Genomic DNA, 17,601 nt, shown 5'->3' on the forward strand with positions numbered 1-17,601 from the left:
TCCTGTAGTGCCATAAAAGAAGTGTTTGAGGTATACCTACACATTCTGCATTAGCAACCCATTTGAAGAGGTCCTCAGAGACCAACGGGTCTGTGCAGTCTGTGCTTGAGTTGTACACACTGCAATTCTGCTCATATCTGTGGGCAAGAGATTGCAGGCTAATAGGACACATTTACTCAGACGGCATTTTGCCAATTTTCTGATAAAATGATTGCTAAATAAACCAAGAGTTAAATGCAAAGTGCTGCCAAGGAACATAGTTTGCCTTTTGCTGTGAGGAGTAGAATGTGAGTCAACCAAAGCATCCAGCTACAGCCCGCTTCCAGGCTCGAGGCTGAAATGAGATACTTCTTTGCCCACACCTGCTGTACGTCCATCATTTCTCAAAATGCAGAGCCTTGTAGGTACACCACCTACAGGTGAATGCAGGCTCACAAAGCTACTTCTTGGTCTATGATACAAATGGGAAGAAATTCCAGCTCTAGTTGTACCCACATCAAGTTCAATTAATACTGCAGAGTCAAAGCCCAGTGAAAAAACATGTTCAAAAGATATGTGTGATTTTTTCCCCTGTGTCCTGGAACGGCACAAGATATATTCTGGAATACCAAAAGTTGAAAAGTAGAACTAGAACTACTCTGGGCTATGAACGAAGTAGTGTAGGCTTTGACCACAAGATCTCACCAACAGCTGTCTGTTCTGATAATAGCACACTAGTATTTCAGTGGATTAAACACAAGCAAATTCAATCATAAGACAGTGTCCAAAGTTGTTTATTGTTTCAGAGGAAAGAGTTTATTTATCAGTATCCTTTTCTTTTGAAAAATAGATAAACAATTTTGCTAGAACAGCATTTTAATATATATATATATTTTAAAAATTAAGTTATTTTCTAAGTACATGATTTTCTTGTGCTTCCTTAATAAATATGCTTTCATAATTACCCATTCACAGATGTATTGAAATTGTTTCTAGGGAAATACAAAAGACCTCAAAAGTAGGTTAATGAGCCAAACTATTACTTTTTCATACCTACCTCCTATATTCTCTTACTGACAGAATGATGATGTAGACAAGGCTACGAGAGCAAGTAGGTAATTGCACTTTCTACTTTTTTTTTTTTTTTTTTTCCTGATTCCACCCTTTATACTGACTATAATGATTTGTGCATGCACATGTGTAATTCTACTAACTTATTTATAAAGTTCTACATAAGTATTTTAGGGTAGATACAAATTTCTTATTTGCTAACCTAATTATGTTATCACTTAACTTTGGAGATATATGCAGAAAGGCAGACAAAAATTATTTGATATTTCAGTAAAAAAGTATGACTATGTCTTTCAGTGATTTAGAAAAAAAGGTCTTTACCTGATTGTTCTGCTTAGCAGCAGAAAGATTTTTTAAGGTTACAGATGTCTCAAAATAAAGGGGTGTGGGAAAGATTTCACTTTTAACTGAATAAAATTTCTGCCAACATGATAAAACTGAAGTTCTGATTACGTTAGTGTTTGTTACTGTACTGAAAATGATATATCAGAATTGAGGCTTTGAAAAATTTGAAATTTGTGGTTATTGATAAAGTAATTTGTAAACTCAATTCAAACTCTCCAGTCATGTTTATCTAAAATAGGTGCTTTAATTTCTGTTTGCCTGTTTGCTGGGTTACATGGAAAAAAAAGATGGTAGTAATTGTTTCTCAGGCTCTGGCTCCAGCCATTAGTGATGTTAAAATGTGATGTTACTTACAGGAAACTGCATAGACCTTTAAAATACCGTTGTTTGGTGGTTTGGATTGCAGTTAAATTACTTAATATGATGATATTCAGAATTAAATTGCTTAGCTAGTTTTTGTAAAATGACCACACTAAAGAATGGAAAAGTGATTTTAGGAAGTTCTTTAGGTCAAGCAGAAAATGTTGATTCATATCATAGAGATTTTTAGGCACATCATTTTGAAAATGCTTGCTTTTGTCTCTACTGTATTCATGTAAGGTTCATTCTGTATTTTTTGGTACTGGAAGTGCTCAGAGGAAGCAACTTGGAGGGCTCTCTGGCCAGCTGCCTGCCTGCAGTGCCGGCAGTTGAAGGGCCAGCAAGCAAGCCAGAGGAAAATGTTCCCAGTTTTGAAGGCTCTGTTCAGGGCTTCCAAGAAGAGGGTCAATTATTTAATGATAGTTGAATTGCCAAAACCAAACCAAACCAAACAAACAAAGAAAAAATTGATAACAAATTTGTAATTTATTATTGTTGAAGGTTTCTCTGAGGTACTGTAAGGTCACAATATTTGCCATCAGCCAGGTTCTTGCTCCTTAGGAAAGGCAGGCTTCTCCTCTGACAGTGGTTATCAAGAGCAATATCAATATCACAAGTCCATTTTTATGAAAATGTTCAAAATATAATGTTGGGAATAGCTTAATTTTAGCTGTGATTGGAGTCGTAGCAATAACTGACTCATATTGCAAGGCTAAGGTTGGTGGCAGATTCCTACCTTGCTAGTTATCTCCAGCACTCTTTCATTTTTTGACAAATTTCATACCTATTCATTTTTACAGTAGGTAAACTGACATTAAAATGATGGTGTGAATTTGTTCATTATCTGCAAAGATGGCAAAAATGGATTTTTCAGCCTATTTCAAGAAAGTCTCCAACTGAACAAAACATTTTGTTCCAGTATTGGAATGCTGTATTGTGTTATTTTGGAAATGTGAGAGGAAAAAACTGTGAAAAGAAAATTCCCTTCTGGTTTATCAAGAAATCTATTTTAAGTCCTGTGAATTTTTTCTCTGAAGCAGTTCACTACATTGATCTATCTCTAATGGTCAGTACAAATCCACAGATTATGTTATAATTAATAATGAAACAACAAAATAAATCCTTAATTTATGAAACAAGAATTCTTTTTGAAAGGTCATGCTTTTATGGCCATGCATTGCCTTTTTTAGCAAATCAGAGTGCTGACAAAAAGAGATTTTTCACACAAATATTTTTCATTAAAACAGAAAAAGGAAATTTTTCTGTTTTTATGTAAATAAATTTTTTATGTAAATATATGAAATTAAGCCACATTTTTCTCTGCCATTTTCACGGAAAATTTCTATGCAGTTTTATTTTTCTATTCTTCTGTTTCTTCTCTGGCAAGTGAGGCTAAGCAGAGGTTTTACTCCTTTTACATGTATTAGTTATCATATTACATTTTTTTTGCTGTGATTTTTCATTAAGTTCATTCTGATTTCATGTCTTACAAGGGCTAAAAGCTCTTCTACGATCAATACCATAGGTACTAGTACACATCTGATTTCTTCCTTGTCATCTAAATGGTGGTAAAAGACCCTAAACATAAGGTCTTGAAGATTTGCAATGGTTTCTGTGAAAGGAATATTTCCTCACTTTCTTTTGAATTCAGTAAGTTTATAAGCAATGCTGTCTTTTCTTAGTCTGACTTAAATGTGATTAAAGTGATGAATTATCTTCCTTGTCTCTTCTCATTATATAGATTTTGATGATTTTACTAGCTAAAAAAACTAGCCAGGTTTTTAAAACAATAGTTTTTGTTACACTTTGCTTTACTATATTTATTAATAGTAGTTTTCTGAATGTCAAGGAAATGACGCATGTGTATAAAAAGTAAAAAATGGCCAGCAGCATTCCTTAGATTTCAGCACATGATTCCAGTGGCCTTGCCCTTTGGCCAAGACTTTTGTTGAGTTTCGTCTGTAGCCTTTATCCTTGTTTATTTTCCTTCCTTTCCCTTTCCAGGGACCTTTTGTATTTGTTGCGAACCTTTTTAACCTTTTGACTAGAAAGCGGGATTTTTTTTTTTTTTTTTTAAGAAATGAGATCATTAGAAATGAGAATTGCTGGCTGTCTGCTAAGTCATGGATTACATCTTTTCCTACAAAAGCTGCAGCACAAGAACAAAATGTGCACCTTATTTTTCTCGCCTCACTACTGTGCCTTAACCCCTTTACAAATAAACTGCCTTTGAGCGAGTCAGGCTGGTTTTTTTGTTCTTGTTGGAAGTATCTTTAACACATTTGGCAGTGGCTTCAGTGATCCCTAATTTGCCTAAAACTGTGTGCCTAAAACCTACAGCAGAACTGAAGGATGTACATATTCTGCCTGTGGCTGCCTTAAGACTTTGGCAAGTATTTGATGCTGATGGCATTTCAGTGAGGTGAAGACCTATCCTGACTCCATCATTTCCCAGGGAGCCTAAAAGCTGGCACAAAAGGCAGCACAAAATTCTCACACAGTCATCTCAGCAGATGGTCTCTTTTTTTTCCAGAAATGCCTCCTCATTCCTACTGGCTTTTATAAGAGCTGGTAAATGTTCATCATTTTTGAAAAATCTCATGTAGAGATATAGGAGGTTAGCTGTAGCATCCCATCCAGTTGTTGCTGAGAAAAGGAAATAACTTCTTTAATGGCCTGAAAAAGATGCATTACAATGATGTCAAAGTGTAACTATTTCAGTCCCCCCTGAATTTGAGTGTATATAAACTGTATGTTGCCTTGAAATCATTTCTGAGTTAGAACATGACCTCCTCAAGCACCACATCACATGTCCATTAATAGACATTTCAGTAAGGAGTTTGGGTCCTCTTGCCTTATGGCAGAGCCTGTAGCTTCCAGAGGGCTGCCGAAGAGCTGCAGCTGTGTCTTTGGTGCTCCGGACTGCCTTCTTTGATTAAAAAAAAAAAATAAAAAAAATAAAATAAAAATGGGGAGGGCTCTCCCCAGTTCTATCCTGAGAAAAAAAACTCAGAGCAGCTGGTATTACTTGAAACTCCCAAATTTTTATTCTGTGTGGATGACACAAGTTAGAGAGGATGCGGGAAGAACTGTGGTTTATACTTGTGAATTTGCTTGAAATAGAAAACAGATTTCACACTTGAGATGAAATATCAAGATATGCAGGTCTCTCTGGAACACTATCTTTGGGCATGATGTCTGTGTGCTGTCTACATGAAACTGCATTACAGCACCAGTATGCAGGCAATAAATGGAAGAGTGGCAAGTGGTAAAATAAGTACTCCATTACACTGAAGTTATCACTAGATTAGCATTTCTGAAAACACAGAGGGGCTGAAAAAAATGGAAATGGGTGGAAGTAAGCTTGAACTAAATACACAAAATGAAATGTGCACTAAAATGTGTAACAACACCCCTCCCCTCCAAAAAGCCAGATCTCAGAACTTTAAAGTTAACTCAGGAAGCATAAAAGAACATCATTTGTTATAAATATTAAATGTCTTTCAGGTCTTGTCTTTAAGAACTGCTTAAAGCACAAAGCCCGCACTTATGTCTGCTTTCCAAGCACATTTCCAAATAGCATGTTTATGAGCTAACGGAGCAAGGGTGTTAGAGAAGCCAACTTTGGTTCTTGCTTTATTAGGTCTGATTTATAGACTAAGTAGTGTCTGAATCAGGTAACGTGGTTGTTAACGAGGCCAATATTTTGGAAAGAAAGGTATTTTGACAGACAGAAAAGAACAGTAATAGTAAAGAAAGAGCAGTAATAGTAAAAAGTCGAAGTTTCACAGTGAGAACTTCTGCTGTTAACTAAAGGAATGTCCTACCCAAGGTGCCTGACTCTCCCATTGCCATAAAGACAAGTCACATTTTCAGCTTTGAGCCTCTAATTCACATCTACATCAAGTATCCGGAGCAAGTGGTATCAATTCATCATTAAGTTCATATCTCCCTGAGCCAGAAGTTCAAGGTTATCCCTTACTTCTGCCAGGAAAGGTTTCTAGGCATAACACCACATATTCTTGCAGGGCTGTGCAGCTCTGTACCCATCTCACAGTGCAGCTGGAGTGAGATAAAATGACTTGGCTTTCCTCCGCCTCCACCTCCTAGGAAGGCTGCTCGGGTGGGTGGTGTTTAGAGCACATCAAGCCCAGACCTCACAGGATTTGGGGCTTTAGGAGACGCGGTGGCTACTTGCACTCAGAAGCATAGGTAAAGGCTGCAGTGATGTTCCTCTGCAGAGAGCAGATGACTGTTGGATGAGGTGAGAAACATGAATCTTGTGCTTTCCCCAGCCATATGTGCCATACAGCCTGGGAGTGCCCTAGTCAATAGGATATCAGCTGTTAGGGACTGAGGGAATGAGGAATTTTCCATTCTTCTGTTAAAAATACACCAAGGGAAGGATTTTAAGTTTCTTTGGGCTAGTGAGAGAATTCAAGAACCCGTCTGACCTTGGTGCAGGTGTTAGGACACTGCTTTTACTGTTATGGCAGGTTTGTTTCTTGGGAGGAGTGGGGTGAGGCCTTGAACCTCCCTGGGCTGAAAAGGGCACTGAGCCCAGGCCTCCCCTTTCCTCAGTGGTGTAATGCCACATAGTTGATCAAAATGGGAACTTGTGCCCTGTGGTTGAAAAGAGAAGACAGATTTCTTCCCTGTTTTTAAAGGGTTTGAGTTTCCTCTTTAACTCCAGCAGAGGAATATGGACAAACCCAGAACTGAAAACCTCAGCACACCGTAGCTAGGCATGTAAATCCAGAGCTTGTCCTGGAGGTTAGAGCCAGAACAAGTTCTAACCATTCAACAAGCATTTTCCCCTTTGCCAGCACACTGTCCTACCTGACGTGGTGGCTGGAGACCCTTTTCCGGCACACCACCTCATTCCTCTGCACAGCAAGAGATGCACAGAGCTCTGCTAACTCAGGGCTGTGCAGTCCCTTCCACCTATGCTTCTGGTATAGAGACCTACCAGCTTGCAACATGGCCCTTCACAGAAGCAGACAAGGCATTTCATTTTGATCACCAAAGTTAAATTTGATGGGATGGCTTACATCAATGCCAATACCTATAGTTCTGTAGGAAAAAGAGCTAGGATTATAACTGCTACATACTTTTAAGAGGATGTTTGCATTTTTTGTTGCTTACTTTGAAATAGTATTTGAAATGTATTTGAATGCTGGTAAGATGGTATTTTTGCTCAATAGTAAGATGGAACTTGAAGTATTTGATGAAGGCCAAATTCTCACCCAATATAAATTTGCATTGCCCCCTGAAAAGCAATATTTCTGTATCTGTTATCACCACCTGAAAGATATGGTTTGAAAACTTGTGGGAAAATAAAAAATTAGTGTGTTGTTATAATAATAATAATAAAACAACAACAAAATCACGCTCTAAAACCAAACCAAACCAAAAGATAAATGCCGAAAAAAAAAAAAAAAAAAAAAGAGTGAGAAGGAGCCAGAGATACAACGCTATGCATGAGTTTGAACGAAGAATCTCTGCAGCATTTCTATTCATTGAAGAAGGAACTGAGTGCTGCAGTAGATGACTGCAAACTCACATTTATCTCTGGAGTTTCTTTTGCTTCTGGAAATCACAAGATAAACTGAGAAAAAGACATCAAAATGTATTAATGAAATATATAGGTATGTAATAGATCTTGATTAATTGTGTCCTATTAAATAAAAACATTGCATCATTCATGATCCTTAAATGTGATTTGCCATCAATATTCCATTCCGTTTTCAAAGAATATTGTTAAGGTTTAGGAGCTGAAGTTTTCAGGTTAAGTTGTTATAATGAAAACACCACTCAGTATGTACGGCTTGAAAATCCATTGTTAATTAACAGCATTCAATTCTTAATTGTCTTTTTACCAGTTCGGTTGAAATCATTGACACAAAATACATTGTTAAACTGCTTAATCAATCATTGTAGAAAAATAGAGGTGTTTGATAGGGACATTCTAGTACAAAGTTTACGTGAAGCTTCCCCATTGAAAGCTTTGGAGGCTTCTATTTTTTAAGCTTATGTTACAAAAATGAGATTTCAGAAACTTTACAGTCCATACTACATGAATACTAAAGACAATAAAATACAGGGGGAGAGAGAGAGAAGGAGACAGACACACACACCTTAAGCTTTAAGTGCCCTATTCACAAAAATATAGCTTACACATGCGCATGCCCCAGTGGCTTAAAATCTATTTTTTTGTGCTTGAGGACACAAAAAAAGGTTCTGTTAGGGCCCTGAGCTGCTTTTCTAATCAACAAAAACTTTTCTTAAACTGCAGCAATGAATTATAGAGTGGCCCGGTAAATTCCAAGAGCAAAAAGCAGGTTTATCCTTGGAGGAATGGTTTGCCTTCAGCTCATGCACCTTTTTCTAGGACTGCAGACTGACATACACAGGCTCTTCCCCACCCATGTGCTACCCCTGGGTCTTCTGCTGTAAGGCTTCTGTCTTCCAGATAAGTTTTGGAGTGACCCTGCCTTAAAAGTGCTGGGTGCCCCTCATGAGTGGCCTTACAGATGGGTTGTGATGGGTCAGTGGGAGTGCTGGACTGGTTCTGGTACTGGGGCAGAAGACCAAGCTTTAAAAGGTCTGTAGCAAAAGTAGCTGTATCTCATGAAACTTCAGTGTAAATAACCTTTACCCTGACAAAATCAGCCATCCCAACTGGAGGGAACAAAAAATTAATCCATATTCTGAACCATTACTTACATCATGCTGCTCTGTGAAAGCCTTTCAGGAAAGATGTTCAGAGCTGAAACAAAAGACTCTTCCCATCCAGCCTGACCTGCCCATCCCTGGTGGCAAACCTTTCTCCCACACCCTGCTCTTCCTGCCTTGGTAGTAAGCACAGCTGGAGGACCTGCAAAACCCCGTGGATTAGCCACACTAGGTGAAAATCAGCAAGGGGCAGTTGTTTCAGCAAAAAATAGAGAATACATATGGACTTGGAGTGAAAGCTATATCACAGTGCAAAATTTCTACCTGCCCACTGAGATTCTCCTGAGGGTTTATTTATTTATTTATTTATTTATTTATTTATTCTTTTTCTTCCCATTTTTAATGTAAATGTTTCTGTACAAAAATGCTTTGGACTCCCTTCAATTTATTTCTCCTTTCTGCAATGGGCAGGTATTAAAAAAAAACACAAACAACACAAACAAACCAAAACCAAGCAAATTAAGGCTGCAGCTTCCTTTCCTTCACTGACAGAAATGTTGTTGTGCATGGGCCAGAGCGAAAGCCCACCAAAAGCATCCACAACCTGCATTGAAGAGGCAGCATTCAACACATGCTGGGCCAAGTCCTTGGTGCTGGGCACTGCTGTGCCCTAGGAGCAGCATCCATCACACAGCGAGGCTGTGAACCGAGGACCATGTGGATCAGCTCCCCTCCTGGTGAATGTGTTGTGGCGTGAGCTATGCAACTGGTAATGTTAAAGTTGTTCAGTCAGGATGTACAGGATTTACAATGGTTTACAGCAGCCAAGGAGCTAATCTAGGGACCCCTGCTCCTGAACATGGTTGGCAGGATCTATGTGTTTTGCTAAGAAGCCCTATTGAAGCCTGTTAACCAGGGATGGCATGTGTTTTGTGACTTTTTTTGGGACCGATGAAGCACCAATGCTGTTGGCAAGAGAATTTCTTCCATTATGGCTTCAGCTGAAATTCAGCTGTTTCCTTCCCAGCTCGGCGATTGTGATCTGCTCGCTACAGGAACACTCTCGGTTTTCAATGGCCTGTACTGCTCCATTTAAATCCCATGGTATGGGTGGGGAGAAGGGAGATATTTCCCTGGATATTGCACATAAAGGCTAATACCTCTGCATGGAACATGCTTGCTAGACTAGGAGTATGCAGGAAATTCCTGTTTGCCACAGTCTAAATTTAGATTGAACTGTCAAGAAAATACCCAGGAATGGTTTGCCTTATTTGTAAACATTTTCACAGTATATCAGTAATTATGTTACAATTTTTCTACCCTGCCCTCTCCCAGACTTATGGCTTTTTAGAGTCAGAAAAATGACCTGTTTGGGAAACAGTGAGGTACTCTAAATAGCTGCCAGTCTGGTACGCTGAAGAAGATGTCATGCACTAAAAGAGCAATAGATATAAGGGGAGAAATCAGTATGAGACTCCAAATGTTAGAAGAGAAGTGCTTATTTCATGGGTAGTTTGTTTTTGCATCCCGATATTTCTAGAACTTGTTTCTAAACCTACATTAATTACACAACTATGTACATTATTTAGAAGATCTTTACTACAGTACTTTTGTACATGCGTTGTTTATTACTAAATGTAAAGAGAAAGTAATTACATAAGGCATATGTACAGTATCGTGTTGGGTTGCAGAGCCCTCTGCTTACCTTCCTCTTAAAGCTGCAAGGCCCATTTCATAAAGGCTTGCTGACCAGTTTACAAAACTGTCCTGAAATATATATAAAAAACTGAAGTCAAGGCCCATTGCTTTGATGAACGTCAATTAGCCTTTCCTTTTTATATACCTTGATTATATTCCGGTGGCTTTTTGTGTCAGTTTTAGTAAACCTGGAGGTCTGAACTTAGAGAGGTGTAGAGAAAACCAGCAGTCGTTACCGGGTTGGGGATGGAGATTCCACTGGAAGTAATGGGTATTGCAGCTTTAACCTACGCTTTTGCTTAGTCTGTGAATCTCTTGAGTTTAAATTGGGTAGGTAGATATTTCACATCTCAAATATTTATTTTCCCAGAATTAAGAATGACAGGGAAGAAAATAAAAGTATGTGGGAGAAAGAAAAGGGAAACAAAAATGGAGAAGATAAAGAAGGTCGTGTGGTTCTTACACCTCTGGTGTTTCTACAGTTTGGACTCATTCTCTAGGTTCGCCACATCACCATTTCTTTCATTTTGGTCTTCTTGGTTCTTCTCTTCCTCTTCAGTTTCCAGCTCAGCATGCTGGTCCAGCTTGCTGGAAACAGACCAAGTCAGGGGCAGTTCTGCTCGGCTGGCCATCTCTGCCAGCTCTTTGGCACTGTAAACTGGTGTGTTGGTCTCATATGTTTCATGAAAACTATTGTAGTCAACTTCATAAAATCCATCCTCCAGAGTGAGGACAGGGGTGAAACGATAGCCCCACAGGATCTCACTCGTAATGTATGAGCTTCGAGCTTGGCACGTCATTCCTGTAACAGAGAAGGAAGAAGTGCTTTAATAAGGACCCACTGCTTTCCCAAATCCTTAATTATTTTTTTTTTCAAATAGGCAGAGAAGTGTATGTAAAAAGACACATACCAGCAAGGTAATAGGCTTGATCTCATATGAGGTTGAGTTTAGAAAGCAATTTTATGGTGTGTAACCTATCTGATGCCTTTTCCTTCTACAAGTACATATATAATAACATGCAGTGAGTCTGTGAGCAAAGTCTTAACATTTCTTCATTAAATGCAGATCTTCTTTTAGTATTTCATCAGTGAGTAACTTGCCTGCTGTTGAGTCTAAGATTGATTGTTGAGAATGTGTGTGACTTGCTTTGTGACATCCTTTTCATCCCTGGCAGGTGATACGTGTAACAAACCTACATTGCCACATTCAGCACTTGTCCAGGCTAACTGACAAACTTTGGTAAAAGCTTTTCTCTGTTGGAGCTAACTCCTGAACATGTGATCCACAGGCTGACTTGACTCCCCCAAGGGCTGGAGGCACCTTTTAGTCATGTTTCTTTGAGATTTGGATTGGCTGAAGAAAGGCCTGGCTGTAGTGGGGAGCTGTGATTTGGAGAACTTGTCTCATCTCACGCAGAAAACAAAATATTATTGCTCAGTCGTGAAAGGGAAAATTCAGCAGATCAGGAAAAATGTCAGGAGACGGGAATTTATAAGGCAAATACATATTCCCAACAAACGGGGTTTACATAGAGAGGATATGATTATTTTCCTTTAATTATTTGCACATTATTAACTACATGTTGCTAAGCAAACCTCAGCTCAACAGTATACGTCAAATACTTAATAAACACCAATATATATCCTCTGAACAAGTCTGCCACACAATCAGTTATTTAGAAGATAATCAAAAGCAATAAAAAAAATATTTCATTCTGGGGGCACAAATGGCAGTCCATTGAAATGCACATCATTTCTCTCCCCTGTGAAGTCACACGGAGAGTTTCAGGAAGAGCAAACATGGGTAGTTTAGTTTCTGATCTTTTTCAGGACTGTGCTAACTGCTCTAGATAATTCTGCTTTCATTCTCTTGAATCTTATCTTCAAACTCAGATAACTCACTTCTGACAAGTGAAACCAAGGTGTTCTTAGTACTCTACCTTTTACATTTATAATGATATGTTTAGAAAGCCACTTGCCAGCTGTTACCATGCTGTGTTACCACGTTTCTCCAGTAGTAATTTCCAGTTATTGGCACACATCAGACACTGAGGAGTGGTGCCTGTCAAGGGAAGCTTTAGCATGAAGACTCATGCACTTTTTCTGCCTGCTAGAACTAGGCAGAAAAGTGAACATACTTCTGCTTTGTTTACTAATCTTATTTTCTCTTTTCTTACTGGACTACTCAGATCTTCATTTTTATTTTTTATTTTATATATTATTATTATTATTTGGTATTGCAGTTCAGGTCATATTTACATTTCACTTCTCACATATGTGCAAACAGAAATATAAAGATCTTACCATTTTACTGTTCATTTCACAGGTGTGAAGGAAGGAAGAACACTGGAAACCGTATGACAAAATCATCTTTTTGAGATCTCCTGTGCATTTTTTTAGTCTAAAGATCTTCCATGCCAAATGATAGAGGAACTCAACAGCAATATAAAAGAGACAAATGCGCTAGATGTGCAGTACCTTCCCAAAGGACTATTTCCTTTGCAGAGCTCTGGCAGAGCCAGAAGAGCAGGTGCCGTATTTCATTGGAAATGCCCCAGAAATGATGGCATCACCAAACTGGAGGCAGAGAGGGCCAGAAGCAGCCAGGAGTGGTCTTAATTTAATCCTTGCTATCTCAGATGCCACTCTGTACTGGCTTCCTACCTGTTTGCTGCTCCTTGGTGGCTTGCTGAGATCACTGACCCCTGGATGGGTTGTCCTGAAGGAGTGTCTCACTCCTAACACTCATGTGTCTCTAATCCATTTGCTGGAAAATTTTAACTTTGAAGTGAAATCTGGAGTCTTCATTAAAAAGGTGATGAGATTAAATTAAAAAATATTGAAGTGCCTTTGAAACAGTGTTGCCTTCCTGTGCTCTGACCAAATACCCACTGTTCCTGCTGCAGTTAGGAAAAATTCATTTGACCATTGGAAAAGAGGAGGGTAATTTTCTGCAGAAATCAAGAAGATTAATTGAATTAGGCTTAAGTTATAGCTCATTAAAAACTCACCCTAATCTGAAATTTTGACCCATCTCTGTTTTTAATTTAGTCCTCCATTCTACAATCATTTAATACCTGTTCATTTTACATTGACAGACAAAATAATTTCAGAGCTAGAATGAGAGTTAGGAATTTTAAATAAATACATTGAAATCAAGAAAAAGACTATATCTAGTGAGGCTTGTGTGTATGAGAAAGGCCTTATAATGCTTTCTAAATGTTTGTGTCTGCTGATACAGAAAAAGTCTGTAAATGGATCACAAGGATTCCAGATTAAAATGTCCCACATTTGCAGAGGCCCTTGAAGTGATTACCAGTGAACCTGCACGGATCTGGAAGCAGAACAGAGGGATTTCTGCAAGTCTGCATGGCATGGGTTTACCAGCTTGTCCCTTTGCTGGCCCGGATGTCCTCGAACTTCTTATCTTTTCTGCATTTACACCTTTATCATATACTATTGTCTAATTTACACTTATTTTATTATACACCATGGTTTTAATTGTCTTTCATTACTTGCTGTAAGTTCTGAACATGCTCTTGGTGGAAGGAGGAAGCTGCATCTTGAGTGAGGGAATTTTAGGCTTTAGGTTTACAAGTATTGCCTGATTTATTCAGTAATCAAGTTGTTTATATGTTGCTATAGATCTGTTGTACAATGGCTTTAAAAATAGCTGTGGTTTGACATTTTGACTAGTGTCTCACTTTAATTGCATCCCTTCAGGGCAGATGAGAGCTGGGGAGCCTGTTGAGCTTCTTAGCTCAGCGTTAATTGGACTACTTCAAAATAAACAGGAAAATTGGGAGACAAAAATAATTTATTTAAAATTAATTAAAGCTATAACTGGAAGGAGTGGCCTATTTAAACAGGAGCCTCACAGTCCAGTGTAGACCTTGAGGCTGGATACTCAGGCCCTGCTAAGTCCCCATGGCTGACGGGTGTCCAGTGAAATCAGGGTGGCTGGTGGTGACTAAATCCTGGCTGTGTGGGGCAGCTGCCAGCCCCTGTAAACCCTTGTGAGGCAGCTCCACAGCTTCCTGCTCCATCTGTCCCTGCTCCCTGGTGCAGGAGAAAGGCAGAGGGAGGATTAGGTTGCACCGCTGTGGGCTTTATCTGACACCTGTTCATCTCACTGCATGCAGGACTTTCAACATGCTGTGAGCTGGTGAGACCTCTGATGATTCCCCTTGGCTGCTGTCTCACTCCTCTAAACTCAAAGCATTTTGAATGAGTGGTAATCAGCCCCTATACGTTGTAGCTTTCTCTTAGGTCTTAACCTTAAATTAACAGCAGTGCTTTGGTCTGTTTTATGTTTGCACAGGTTAGGGAATCACTGAGCCTTGCCTAAGAAATTGACTGTTGGGCAAGTTATGAAGTAAAATTGAAGTAAAATTACTATGAAGTAAAATTAATAGCTATATTACTTCTTTTCTTCTTCTTCTTCTTCTTCTTCTTCTTCTTCTTCTTCTTCTTCTTCTCCTTCTCCTTCTTCTTCTTCTTCTTCTTTTTCTTCCTCTTCCTCTTCTTCCTCTTCTTTTCTTCTTTTTCTTTTTCTAATTATGCTTAATGTGCAGTTAGAGCTTGATGGGCTGTAGCCAGGGTCATAAGAGTTGCCACTTCTTCCTGAAAGAATGGCACTGTTGTGGATACCGTTCCTTTGCTTTCTTGTCCCTCTTTAAGGGTTGGCACTCTGCAGAGAGAGTCACAAGCTGATTTTTTGTCCTTGTTACAACATGGGAGGCAAAATAAATTACGGGTTTTGATGAAGGAGACTTTTTTTTTTTTTTTTTTTTTTTTTTTTTTTTTTTAAGCAGCTAAGCTAATATTGCAACATATTTATAGTTTTGCTATTGAATGGGAACAAAAAGGTCCTGCTGACAGTGCTGGGATTAGTTCCATGTATCTGAAATCAGCCATTTGTTACTATTTTGGATAATCCCATTACCATACAACCAATGTACCTAAAAATTTTATTTATTCTCTACGTGCTTATTATTCCTGTTCAACAGGTAAGGAACAATGAGACTTGTGCAGCACTGCGAAGAGTGGCTTGTGAGCCAAAGTCAGCCTGCTAACTTTTTGTCTACTTTAAAGTGGACACAGAGCTGGGCTCCTGCCACAAGATATCTGTTCTGGGGTGGGGATGCTATTTACCCACAGGTTAGGCTGTAGAGGCCTTAGTCACATCTGTGACGTTATGTCCAGACTGCTTTGACAAGAAGTTGGGACTGTGCTCTGGCTCCTGATATGTGTGGGTGTTTGTCTCCAGAGAGCCTAGGAGCATGGGCTAAGGTGGCTCCCTCCCACAGGTTCTGTGCACCCCATCAGCAATTTTTGTTGCAGCTAGAATGAAAAGCTTTTGATGTGCTTAATATTTTCACAGTGCAGTCTATGAAAAGGACAAAATAATCCCCTCCAGTTATTGCTAATATGAAGGTAAGGTTACAACCCCACCTTTGACTGATTAGAATTAATAACAAAGTTGATGACACCTCCACATTCATCACTTTTGAAAAGTTGCCTGGTACAGTTATTTTGAGGTTACAGATTGTTCACGCTGTCTACTACTATTTAGGCTTACACTTACCACTCTCTGACAGTGGTATAAGGGCTTGGTATGGTGACCCAGAGTGACTTGATGCATTTCCTCACAGCACACTTAATTTAAGGTTTCTCTGTTAGCTTACACAATAATATGTTGTGTCACATACCCTTACCATGTATTATTTCACTTTCTGATGGGAGACGTCAATAATAATAATAATAATAATAAAAAATAAAAGAAATTTGGGGGAAAAAGTCATGGAGTCAAATATGTATTTGGGCTGAAACACAGTGATTTGCAGCTCTGGGTCAGCCCATTGCAGATTATGCATAAGGACAGCCCCACTCAGCTTTTGTTTTACTTGGGGCAGTCTTTGCGACAACAGAGCTTTTTATTTTAAAATTCCAATCCTATGACAAAAAAGGAATTATATGCTATGTGATGAACTGAAATGAGGGGGGCAAATATTGTGGACTATTCCTGACTGCATCTTTTTGGCTGATGGCCATGTTGTCAAGAGGATTTTGAGGTTCCATTTACTGGGGATATTCTCTGAGACAGGCTTTCTGTTGCACAAGACTGAACCAGCTATCCTATAGGAACCACCTGCTTTCAGTCCACGCTTAGGAAGTTTGCTTCATGGTTCAGTTTGGAGTAAGATCTCAGCAGTGGAAGACTGGAGTGTCCACAGAAAAAAATGGTGTCCCCATTTCTGGGGCAAAGGGAGTTTTGCTCATCTACAGGAATATAAAATGTGGTGTGGGGTCTTCAGCTGAGAGCTGAGACCTCCAGGTGCATGTGCAATGTTCCTATTATAATTTCACCCTGTTTTTAGGTAAAGTATTACTGTAGAGATTTCAATCTTTGTCCAAAAATTAATTTGTACAATAAGAACCTTTTAAAACCAAACCCAAACATATGAAATTATCTACCCCTACAGCCTCTATATCAGTGCTCATGATGAGACTATTTTGCTGTAGGAGTTATGAAAGTAACGGGAGTGCTGACCTGTAGCATTAAAGCCAAATTTGCACCTTACCTGGGGCACAGGTGAAAAGACAGGGGAATTTAACTTAAACAGTGTGATGATAGCACTAATACTGAGGTAATTAGATGAACATGCACCTTATCTCTTAAACTCTGGTATGGCACACACTAAAGCTACAGTGACTTTCTGGGCATTACATCTGAGCATTGCTCCCCTATTCATTAAATACCACCAAGCAGTATGTACAGAGAGATGGTCTCTGCCTGGATGACCTTTCAGTCTCAAATGTATTTTGTGCAAGATTTGATTTGTGAGTCTGCTATTTTTAGACATTAAGGACAATGAAAGATCAATATGTGCTATTAAAAACAAGCAAAAGGCTAGGAGTCAAGAACATCAGATTTATATCTTGGTTCTCCTGCAGCTGTACTGTGTGGGCTTTGGTAAATTACTTAGCTCTGCTGGGTCTGTTTTATTTGTCTGCCACAAGGGACGTGCTGAGAAGATTTAAATACAGTAGATGTGTTTGCGATATATTATCTTTCTCATCTAGACTTCCACTGTCTAATTTGTACTAAAGAATTCTCCCTGGTGTGAAAATAATTGCCTGAAAAAAAGGACATAGGTTTAAAATAATATTTCCATAGTGCCACCAAGCTATTGGCAGAAATATTCTGTTAGTCAATTTGTTCTCTTTTATCAATCTAAAAAGAAAAAGAGCAAAAACTCATCTTGTATCTTGAATTCACCACTTTTTCTAAAGCTTGAAACCATCACTTGTCGTTACCTGAAAATGTTGCAGATAGCATGCTCACAGGCTCAGATAAGATATTTTCCCTTTCCTTTTTGTATGTGTGTACTTTTGATAAGAAAGTGACTTTTTTTTTTTTTTTTTTTTTTTTTTTTACATATATAATTTTATTCGAGTTAAAAATATAT

The 17,601-nt window shown here is 38.7% G+C and overlaps 1 protein-coding gene across 2 annotated transcripts in view; it reads right to left on the bottom strand.

Moving 5' to 3' along the window:
• Positions 1-3,811: 3,811 nt before the first annotated feature.
• KCNJ6 (potassium inwardly rectifying channel subfamily J member 6) overlaps positions 3,812-17,601 on the bottom strand; it is a 168,132-nt gene continuing 154,342 nt past the window's right edge. For both annotated transcript variants that reach the window (XM_035315763.1, XM_035315764.1), the window contains exon 4: positions 3,812-10,930. In XM_035315763.1, the coding sequence (XP_035171654.1) occupies positions 10,605-10,930 (326 nt within the window). In that variant the 3' untranslated portion in view covers positions 3,812-10,604. The remainder of the gene's footprint in view (positions 10,931-17,601) is intronic.

Source organism: Oxyura jamaicensis, chromosome 1, assembly GCF_011077185.1.
Source record: "Oxyura jamaicensis isolate SHBP4307 breed ruddy duck chromosome 1, BPBGC_Ojam_1.0, whole genome shotgun sequence".
In the NCBI taxonomy this organism is placed as follows: domain Eukaryota; kingdom Metazoa; phylum Chordata; class Aves; order Anseriformes; family Anatidae; genus Oxyura; species Oxyura jamaicensis.